The sequence below is a fragment of the Elaeis guineensis genome, chromosome 1 (genome assembly GCF_000442705.2).
Source record: "Elaeis guineensis isolate ETL-2024a chromosome 1, EG11, whole genome shotgun sequence".
Lineage (NCBI taxonomy): Eukaryota > Viridiplantae > Streptophyta > Magnoliopsida > Arecales > Arecaceae > Elaeis > Elaeis guineensis.
Window position 1 is genome coordinate 109,141,789 of NC_025993.2, and position 12,068 is coordinate 109,153,856.

The window sequence follows — 12,068 nt, forward strand, 5'->3', positions numbered from 1 at the left end:
CTGGAAATTCAAAAGGTTCGTAAGAAAAAAGAGGCAAAACTTCAGAACGAAACCTTTCTCAAAAGATGAGCCAAGCAAGGAGAAGGAGAAAAAAAAAGAGCAACTCATGTATTATGAATGTAAGAAGCCATGGCACTTCAAAATTGATTGTCCTCTCCTAAAGAAAATTTAAAAAAAAAAAAGATCAAGAAGAAGGTAATGATGGCTAGTTAGGGCAATGGTGAAGACTCAAACTCCGATGAAGAAATGTATAAAGTGGCAAATTTATGTCTCATGGCATACAAGAAGAGGTAACATATGAAAATAAGTTTGATTTTACTTTTGATGAATTGCAAGAAATATTTTATGATCTTTTAGATGAATTTAAAAAAACTTGGCTTAAAAAATAAAGAACTAAAAAAAAAATCTAATCATGCCCTGATTAAAGAAAAAGAAGATTGTTTGAAAGAAAAGAATCTTTACTCAAAAAAAAATCATGATTTAAATAAAGTACTCCCTCAAAACAGTCACCCCTCGTACTTGATTCATCACCGATGAAATCCATGGGTTTTCCTTTGTTTTCTGACAAAGTTTCTTCAATTTTCGCCAGAAAAGAGAACCTAATATCTCACTAAAAATTGAGGTTGTAGAACCCTGAACCATTGCTTATTCCTTCACCATCCTAAGGCCACCATTATCGATCGATTTTGAGCTGGTTGATTGCCAGATTTCCTCTGGATTCTTTTGAATCCTAACCTTCCTTGTTTCCTTCTTCTTCTTTCTTCCACTGGACCGGCCATCATCGAACAGACGGGGCTATGCTTTTGTTGCCAAGGGTCAAGCCAAGTCACCAAAGGGTCATGCTAGTGTCGTAACCACTATTGTGGGGAGCCGCACCGTAAGGGGGTGGCCGGCCTGAAGCCCTTTCTCCTTCCCCTGTTTTTCATAGAAAAAAAACTAAGAAGAAAACAAGAAAAAGAGAAAGGAGAAAAAGAAAAAGAAATAGGAAAAGAAAAAAAAATGTAGATAATTTCTTCTATTTTCTCTCTCCTATCTTTCTCTTTACACTATATTCTTTCTTTCTCTAGTTTCTTTCTTTCTCACTGTATAAAATGAGTTTATCTCTCTAGTTTCTCTCTTTATAATTTTCTCTCTCTTCATAGATTTTTTTTCTAGAGTAATATGAACCGGTAAAGGATCCAGATGTTTAGGTACACTCAGATTAACCAATTGACCTTGGGAGGTATCACTACAGAAAAAATGGTCATTAACGACGCTATTAATGGTCATTAACGACGCTTTAAAGCGTCGCTATTTTGCTTTACGATGCTTCGAAAAGCGTCGGCAAAGCGTCGACTATGTAAGAGTGGGGACGAATAGCGTCGACGCTTTTTAAAAGCGTCGTTATTTTTTAACGACGCTTTAAAGCGTCGTTAATATTTACATTAACGATGCTTTAAAGCGTCGTTAAATTTGTCTTAACGACGCTTATAAGCGTCGTTAATGTAAATCTTTACGACCCTTTAAAGCGTCGCAAAAGACAAATTTAACGATGCTTATAAGCGTCGTTAATGTAAATCTTTACGACGCTTTAAAGCGTCGCAAAAGACAAATTTAACGACGCTTTAAAGCGTCGTTAATGACCTCGCGTGACAATACAGTCTACCAAGACGCTTTTCGAAGCGTCGGCTTTTTGTCTTTAACGACGCTTATAAGCGTCGTTAAAATAATTGTAACGACGCTTATAAGCGTCGTTAAAGGTTTTAAGAGGAAAAAAAAATACAGATATTATCTAAAAAAAAAAATAATACAATACATTCCTATACGAAATCATATCACACCTGTACAATAAACATGTACAATACAATAAACATGTACAATCACCACATTCACATTCACACCTGTACAATCACCATCATTCACATCAAAAGCAAGCTGAAATAGAAAATTTAATCAAACCAAAAGATAATATTTTATATAAATAAAAATAAAGTACTAATCATCCATTACAATCAAGAGTAATATAAATAAATATAAAAATACAACAAAAATAAAATAACATCAATCTGCAGGCGGATGGTCGTCGTTGTCTCCACGTGACGTGCCGCTATCTCGACGGGTGCCTGATATGTCAGGAGCCTACAAAAAATATATCAAAAGCATGATTTGTATATCTATAAATAAAATATATAAATCATTAAATTAATACAAAAATATATATTTAATATTATGTATTTACCTGAGATGAACCATACATCTCTAATAAAGATGTAAGGCGATCAATCTATCCCCTCATGGCCTGCATCTCGGCACGGCTCTGTCGCATCTCCTCCATCTCAGCAGCACGACTCTGTCTAATCTCCTGTATCTCCGCCTCGAGTCTGCGAACGCGTGAATCCTGAGCATCTACTGCAGCATGCTGCGTATATCTACTAACCTCAGATAACTGAGTGGGGGTGACTCCTACTCCATAACCCCTCACTCGGCCGTAGCGCTCTGGTCCCATCAACTCTGTGAATACCTCAGCCTCGATACGGCTCTGCTGCGTAGATACTGCGGACTCGTCGTCACGCTCCGCAATGAGAGATGTAGCCCTCTCCTGTATTTTTTTTGAAAACAAGAGTTATACATTAATAGCTAACAAAATTAAATTTAAATCATTGCAAAAAATATAATATTAATAATACCGTACATATAAATCTCTTGACTCATCTCGAACAAAAGTACCATCCTGATGAGTATGAGTCATCCGGTAAAACTCCACTTGTCCGGGTTCCCTCCCATGCTCATCCTCCTACACAAATAATTTCAATTTTAAGCAAACAGTTATGATAATTTAAAAAAATATATGAGTATCATGATACAGACATGGTCCACGATACATAATGATATTAGTTATATAAATATTTGAATATAAAAATTAAAAGTTAATTATGAAAGTTTAAGGAACATACAAACTCCTGTCGGAGTCGTGTATAACTCTTCGACCCCGATGTATGAGGAACAGATTGAGCTGCTCGTGCAGCTCTACCAATAGCAGAATAAGTCTGTAAAATAAAGTAAAAAACTTGTTATATATACAATATATAATAAAAATCAATATTTTTATAAAATATTTAGGAAAAAAAGATAATAAACAAATAATATACCTGTGCCCTCTCAGAGAACCAATAATGAACCAACTCCATCCACTGATGAGGTGGTACATCAGGAGGACAATTCCTAGCAACCTCCTCCTCTGTCATACCCTGTCTCATATAGTCCTTCTTCAATTGTGCTCTATATTCTTTCCATTTGCGGTTGAGAGACTTCATTACAAAATCATGAGTGGATGGAGGGAGAACAAACTTGCTCTATAAAAAAAAAGTTAAATGAAATAAATTATATAAATGATTAACAATTAATATACAGTATGAACATCAATTCATTACCTCTATAACTCGGAGGAGCTCAACTTTGTACGTTGGAAGCATGTCATTCCATTTTGCATAGCCCAACGGACATAGCTGAGGCCTCCGAGCAACAGTCCCCAAAAATGAAGTCAATAAGCAGGCAGCTTTCTTAATTGGCTGACCTAGCTGATTGCACTCCACAACAATCCTCTCGCCCTCACGTATCTGCCACACATCTCGTACTACTGTGGGTCCACGTCTGGGGCGTACTCTCCCGGATCCGTCTGCAAAAAATACATAAAAGTAACTATATCATAAATATACATAAAAAAAAATAAAAAAAAATTACATGAAAGACAATATATACCCTGCACGTATATCTCATCATCTGGCTGATGAACAGGAGGATCGTGCTGTGCTGATGATGAAGGATAGGGCTCAGAATGCTGTGCAGCTGAACTGGCCTCAGGCTGCTGTGCTGAAGAAGACGTACCGGCCTCTGTCTGTGAAAACTGAAACTGCACACCAGCATATCGTCCCCTGCGACGCATGATGTCACCTAGCATTTATATAAATAAAAGGTAGAATCAGTTAATATATGGAGTAAAATAACACAATAATTAATGCAAAATATATACATCATAAATAATTATTACCAGTAACAATCAAGCAGTAGTGTTTTCTTCGAATTCTGTTCTAACCAACGTCGTCGTAGCATTTAAATCATCAGCTGGCACAAAATTGTGGGGCATACATTGTGTATAAGTGTCATCGTCATCATCCTCCACTTGGTTTCCCATATCATATAAGTCTCTAGGTTTTGTTTTGATGACAGTAAACCAATCTTTATTTTTTGCGTCTTGTACATAAAATACTTGACGAGCTTGAGATGAAAAAATGAATGGGTCATCCTTCAATAACACACCAGTGTGTATCAACCTTGAAAAATTTACAAGTGTAAATCCATTTGCATCTTGTTTCAAACCCCTTGGTGAGTTTATGTCTATCCAATCACATCTAAACAGTACTACTTTAAATTTTCCATAATAATCCAACTCATAGATATCTTTAAGTGCACCATAATAGGATTTTCCATCCGCTTCCACCATAACACCGCTATTCTGTATTTTTCTAAATTTCTCTCGTTCTCTAGTATGAAATTTAAAGCCATTAATTATGAAACCGTTATATCTATTCACAATCTTGTTAGGTCCTCGAGCAAGAGCTATTAGTTCATCTGAATTATTTGTCTCCATCATCTTTGATACCTAACAAAAAATGATATGACGAAGTGCAGTTGAGTTATCTGATATTAAATATGTATCAAAAATTAATATATCCCATAATTAAATATAAATCACACCTGATTCGAAAGCCACATAGGGAATAACTCGACCAACCATCGCTGTTCAATCCTTGCATTAGGACGAATGTTATGATTGGCTCGTCTCTGATAAATTAAAAATTCACTGCATAAAATATAAATATATCATTTATAACATTATATCTAATATAAAATTTAAATTTTGATGTCATTCCTTAAATATACTAACCTGCGATGGTCAGATATTATGTCACTATGAAGTAACACATAACGATGTGCTTGTGCTAAAGATTTTTGATCAAGTACAATACCTTCACCTCTTCCCAAGAATTTTCCAGCAGTTAAGAACTTATACAGTTCTGCATTCTCCACAAAGTCATTATGCCGTTGAGGTCGACTAAAAATAGTCTCTACACCTTGAAGATATCTTGAACAAAATGTCAAACATTCATTCGCAATATATGCTTCAGCAATCGAGCCTTCGGGATAGGCTCTATTTCGCACATAATCTTTAAGACGCACAAGATACCTTCAAGAATTAAATATTTATTAAAATATCAGTATGCTGTTGTTTCTAATAAAATTATCAAAAGATTTAAGGTTTGCAATAATACCTCTCAATAGGATACATCCATCTATAATGTACCGGTCCACCAACTTTAACTTCTGAAGCTAGGTGAATGAGCAGATGTACCATAATAGTGAAAAATCCAGGAGAAAAAATCTTTTCCATCTGGCAAAGTGTAATTGTAATATCCGATTGTAACTGATCAAGTTTCCGAGGATCAATAACTTTGGAACATAATGCCTTAAAGAATGACGATAATCGAAGTACAATTGTAACAACTTGTTTCGGCAATGACGATCTTAAAGCTATTGAAAAAATATCTTGCATCAATATGTGACCATCATGACTTTTAAGATTTGAAAGTTTTCGATCCTTTAGATGCACACATCATGAAATATTCGATGCATATCCATCGGGTACTTTGATACTTTTCAAAACTCCCAAAAAATTATCCTTTTCTCGAGCAGACATTGTGTAACATGCAGGAGGCACATAAATTCTATCATTAGCAAGCATTTTAGGATAAAGTTCCTGTCGGATACCCATTTCTTTTAAATCAAGACGTGCCTTCATGTTATCTTTGCTCTTTCCATCAAGGTTTAAAAATATTCCAAGTAAATTATCGCAAACATTCTTCTCTATATGCATGACATCAAGATTATGCCGAATAAGATTATGTTTCCAATAAGGTAAGTCAAAAAAGATACTTCGTTTTTTCCATAAATGTTTACTTGGCTGTTGTGTAGATGCTATCTGTGTGTCTTCCTCATTTTCATCCTCGAAATAATTGTCTGGATCTTGAAACAACTCTGCATCTATAGTACTGATACTGACTTCCTCTGGTAACCCTTCGTGCACTGAGCTTTCAACATCATCCCTTCCTCTTTTTTTAGAGGACTTTGAGTGCTTACCATAGCTGTAATTCATGCCATCCATTTGTCTATGAACATCAGTTCCAGAAGGTGGAATAGGGGCACATCCCAATTCTATAGTACCATCAAACAAATCTTTCTGAAATCGAAACGGATGATTTGCTTCCAACCATCGACGATGTCCCATGTAACAAAATTTACCTCCATGTTTTAACCAAATTGAATGTGTTGAATCTCCACAACAAGGACATGCGACCCGTCCCTTTGTACTCCAGCCAGATAAATTGACATATGCTGGAAAATCATTAATAGTCCATAACAAAGCTGCCCGTAGTTTAAATGTTTGGCCGTTGGAAGCATCAAATGCATCAACACCCTCCCACAACTGTTTCAATTCCTCTATCAAAGGCTGTAGAAAAATATCAATATCATTGCCTGGACCCTTATCTCCTGGAATAACCATTGACAAGATAAGTGATGATTGTTTCATGCACATCCACGGTGGCAAATTGTAAGGTATCAAAACGACTGGCCAAGTGCTGTAGGTAGAACTCAGGGTCCGAAATGGATTGAAACCATCAGAAGCTAAGCCAAACCTAACACTGCGAACATCAGAGGCAAAATCAGGATGCCTATCATCAAATGCTTTCCATTGAAGACTATCTGCTGGATGTCTCAACATTCCATCCTTTGTACGTCCTTCATGATGCCATCTCATTGATGAAGCTGTTTTTGATGATGCATAAATCCTTTTCAATCTAGGTATAAGAGGAAAGTAACGCAATACCTTGGCCGGTTTCTTTTTACTCTGCGTTGCATCCAATTCATTCAGTACATCATCTCGATCTTCTTTTTGTGTTATCCATCTTGAAGATCCACATACATTGCATGACTCTTGATTAGCATTTTCACCCCGATATAACATACAATCTTTCGGACAACTATGAATCTTTTCATATCTAAGATCCAATTCCTTTACTACTTTCTTGGCTTCATAATACGATGGTGGTAAACGAGTGCTTTCTGGAAATGCATCCTTTAATAACTTGAGCAGCATGGTAAAACTCTTTCCAGACCATCCATTCAAATATTTTATATGAAATAAATATACAAGAAAAGAAATCTTAGAAAATTTTGTATAACCCGGATATAATTCTTCGTCTGCATCTTTCATTAAGGTGTGATAACGAGCTGTCTCATCATTAGATGTATGTATGGGCTCCTCAACATGCATACGTTCCGTATGCGTACATCCATCAAACATCCCAACTGTTTCTTGTATACTACTGGATTCTCCTAAATTTTGAACATCAAATCCAAAAGCATCTGTGATCAAACCCCTTATATCATCATCTCTTGCAGAATTGTCTTCTAGGCTAGTGGATCCGCAATGAGTCAGGGGTTGGTTACATGATGATGGCAACATAGATTCTCCATGAAAAATCCAATCGGTATAACCTCTTAAAAAACCATTCCATACCAAATGTTCTTCAACATTTTGTGGATCTAAAGAAGAACTATTTACACATTTCCGACATGGACATAAAATCTTTCCATTCAAACTACTTTTCTCCATACCAAATTTAATGAAGTCATGAACTCCATCTAAATATTCTTTACTATTCCTTGGTTTATTTATCCAACTTTTGTCCATTGTAGGATAAAACTGACCGAACTTGTAATTTATCTAAAAATAAAAAAAATTATACAATCTATATTAATGCAATGAGTAAAAAATATCAGTTATTTCATAAAATCCAAAAAAATAACAGCTACATAAAGTTTACATAGTAAATGCTTGCTATCATCAACTAATAGGTAAAGAAGGTCCTATCCCATTCAGAAAATGCATTAATTCTATAGGTCAATTACAAAAATCAAATGATATGCAACAAGAGCCGAAAAAAATTTCGGCAGCATTTCCCCTTAGTTCTTCCGTATAGGAAGAACAAAAGAAAAATACCATCCGAAATTTATTCCGAACCCTCAGCATACCATTTGATTATGGTAATGACCTATAGAATTACTCACATTTTCCAAACTGTCCATACTGGACAATCAATTGATCAATGTACATAATTCTTTTATCCGTACAAAAATAAATAAATGTACGGATACAATAGAATATGTACATTAATCAAAAGACGGGTCTATGTTTCTATGCAATGCAAATTTTTTTTTAAAATTAATTCATAATTAACTTGATTTAATACCTGATATTAACTTGGGGAGTAATGGAGAAAGAAACTTGGCCCAGCTTAATCCAGATACTTAGTCTTCATCAGCCAGGAAGATAAGGATAACGTAGGCCACATGATATCAGGGTCCAGCCACATAACGAGCGCCACATGTCAGATAAGCAATCAATCAGGATTCATGAAACTATGAAATTATCCATTCATCAATCATGTATCACAACCTTAATTAATTGTACTATATATTTTTGGGTGAACCTCATAGAGAGATACTAAGAGGGTGTGGTTGTAAATTGATCTAGCTCTATATCATTTATTTTATGCTATACATGTTTACCATATTTGATAATTTAGGAGAGGTGTGGATGAAGATGATCATGACTTATACGTTCGCTCCACAAGTACATATGAACCAACCATCATTCGATATTAGATTTTTTATTTATTGTAAGTTGTGCTTGTGTACATGGAGACAGTCATCATCATGCCGAGCACCCTGAAAAACCAGTGTAGTTTGGTAAATAGTTACCGAGTATATTTGAACTCGAGGCTAAATCTCGTCACTGATTACACTCATCTCTCACGCAGGGTAATGGCTTTAACTGGTCCCACAGACTTTTGATTTCTACCGTAATTCATAAAATGAACAGGGCACCTTTCCCGGCTCAATATTTGGCTTCGGCTCAATAAATGGTACTAGAGGACAGTCCTATATAATGCCTGCCCATTAAAAAAATAAATGTCCCTGTCTATGAGCTTGGTTCAAATCTTGCACCGCTAGAACACTCACTAATCCGACTCATAAGAGATGTTTGGGGATTTGCTATTCTCTGTTTTTGCAAGCCATTGACTGCATTAAGTTGGCACGTTTAAAGGTCAATACATTAGGCTTCTGTTAATTCATATAATGTTAGATCCAGTCCATTCATCATCTTGTTGACTACAGATATTATACAAATACTTGCTGATATTGTTGATTTCAGTTATGATTTTGATTAGCATTGCTCTGCAGACCCCATTCTGCAGTCTTGCAATATTTTTATTTCTTTATCAAAGGAAGAATTAGTGACTTAATATATCAATAAGATGCCAGAAGTGGCTACTCTCGGATCATGTTCCAACTTACACAGATTTTCATTTCCCTATTCATCATAGGTCACTATGAAAAGCATGCTCGGTAAAATGAAGTTTATCAATCTAGGAGAAACAAGGACAAAACACAGGTTTCAGACATAAATGCAAACATATCTACCACAGTCAAATTTTCTTACTATCACAAAACATACCTTTTGCATTCAAAGTCCATACATTTCAATGAATTGAATTTCAGAGTTTATATCTCCCAATTCATAAGCAACTAGACTAGAAAATCACAAAGCAACCAGATATTCTGAATGAATACCCATCTATCTCTTATTTCCATCTGTTTTTCTGCGGATTAATTCACCAAAACAATCAGCAAAAAATTAATGCAAAACAGGCATGTTATTATGAAATTCTAGAGCAGTTGCAATAATATATATTCATCAAAAACACCCTAAAATAAGAAAGTCTTTCTATTCGTGCTAAACACCACTTGAATTCCTTTGCCGAGCGAAGATGATGCTGGCCGCGGCATCTCTGAGCTCCGATCTATCAACATCAGGTTAATTTCGTGCCCCCACCAAGGTTGGGTAGTTTTCATGCCATGGACTACATTGGAGAGGCCATGACCCAGCAGCGAGGCATGGGAGCTCATGGATGAAACGAACACAAAACAGCTATATACAGTGTCTATATAGCTGGATTACAATGGGTCTCGGGACATGGTTCAGTCCCACTCCTTTGTCATCCTCTTGCTTGGCCAAATAGTTGGCTTCTTTGTTGTCATAATATTGTTAGAACCGTTGGATGTTTTGATTGCTATTATACCAATTTATTGGTTCACCTTCCAACAAATAAATACACATAGGTTTCAAGCTTTAGCAGATCTTGTCAAATTCATGAAGTAACATAATTCTACTTCTCATTGTTTTCATTCTTATGTGCGGCTAAGGATTATCCCAAAAGAACCGTATATGAATCCACCTAATCCTACTTCCACAGATTTTCTATTAACAAAACATTAATTTACGCTGTTGTTGGTTCCTTATTCTTAGTATTGAGCCCATGTTTTATGATCCACAGGTTACTTCATCAACTGTGGCGCATCCAAGGAGGAGACATTAAGTGGAATCCAATGGACCCCAGACAGAGAATTTATAAGTATTGGGAAAGTATTCGAAACCAAAGTTACAGGTGTTGTGCCCATACTTTCTCGAGTGAGGTATTTCCCCGACAACTCGGCTCGAAAGTACTGTTTTGTGTTCCCCGTCCACAAAGAAGGCAAGTACTTGGTCCGAACAACATACTACTATGGAGGCTTCGATGGTGGCTCGGAGCCCCCATGATGGAACCCTCTACGGCTTGGGATAAGAGAAAGAACGAAAGAGGAAAAGAAAGAGTAGAGAAAAACGAGCGAAAAAGAGAGACAGAGAAAAAAAAAAGAAGAAAGAAAGAAAAGAGAAAAAAAAAAGTACCTCGGAGGAGTGCCGGCGCTCACGGACGGCGGCGAGGAAGACCGGAGTGCCGGCGCTCACGGACGGCGGCTGCGCTACCACAAGTCGGCGGAGGGAAAGCAGGGGCGCGCGGCGGGAGATAGATTAGGGCACGGGAGATGGGGGGTATTAAACTAACCTAACGACGCTTTTTAGCGTCGTTAAATATAGTAAAAAAGTGTCGGTATTTTCTTAATTTAACGACGCTTTTGTTAAAAGCGTCGGCGTTGATTTACGACGCTTTTAAGCGTCGTTAAATGACGACGCTTTTTAAAAGCGTCGGCAGGTCAGCGCAACCTGCCGACGCTTTCCAAAAGCGTCGGCAAAAAAAGGTCGGTATTTCCCTTTTTTCCTGTAGTGTATCTTGGACCTATAATATTCAGATGTTTTTTCATAAAATTCTCTATTTTTAATCGTATATGATTTTTATATTTTTCATAGATCGAGAGATTGATCAATAGATATACTTGAGTCTGAGATCGATAGACATAAGAATCTCTTTATATGATCACTTGTATATATATATTTTTGTACATGCATAATGATTTTGGCTTTTTTTGGGTGTATGATTCTTTATTATATATGTGTGTGCATATGCTTTTTTTGGGTATATGATTCTTTATTATATATGTGTGTGTATGTCACATGTTGACTATCTTAATTGCTGGAAATATGATATCTGATATTTTGAATTGAACAAGAAATGTAATACAAATTATTAAATGATCTATTGATTGTGTAAGAGGATTTAGACTAGCCATGTGTGGATTGATGGCCATAGGCCGAATTGTGGCATCTTGGATTGTTAGTCATATGTCGAATCATAATATCCTAATTTGCTACTATAAATGGAAGCACAGATATTCTGATTTACCAATGCGGGCTAAACCATGGATATTCTAGTTTGCCATTATGGGCTAAAATATAACCGTAATTAGTCCAAACTGAAAAACAACTGTTGATTTAGAACATATTAATGAAACATAAATGATAAGTCATGTAAAACTATTGGTGATATTTATGATGAATTTGTCATAATATATAATTCGTGATATATGTTGAGTTATATTGTATGTCTGGCATGAGATTTTATGACTTATGATTTCTCTTTGATAATTACTCATTTATTTTTTTTGAATTGTATTATTATATTAATGTATGT

The 12,068-nt window shown here is 35.9% G+C and overlaps 1 protein-coding gene and 1 pseudogene across 1 annotated transcript; both read right to left on the minus strand.

Moving 5' to 3' along the window:
- LOC140858530 (1-aminocyclopropane-1-carboxylate oxidase-like) overlaps window positions 1–12,068 on the minus strand; it is a 163,347-nt pseudogene that overhangs the window by 1,431 nt on the left and 149,848 nt on the right.
- On the minus strand, window positions 838–4,851 carry LOC140854754 (uncharacterized). Its single transcript, XM_073250796.1, has 7 exons — window positions 4,735–4,851; window positions 3,739–3,930; window positions 3,411–3,655; window positions 3,129–3,332; window positions 2,934–3,026; window positions 2,672–2,773; window positions 838–915 (listed from the first exon to the last, which is right to left on the minus strand). The coding sequence occupies exons 1-7, from the start codon at window positions 4,772–4,774 to the stop codon at window positions 838–840; spliced, it is 954 nt and encodes a 317-aa protein (XP_073106897.1). The 5' UTR covers window positions 4,775–4,851.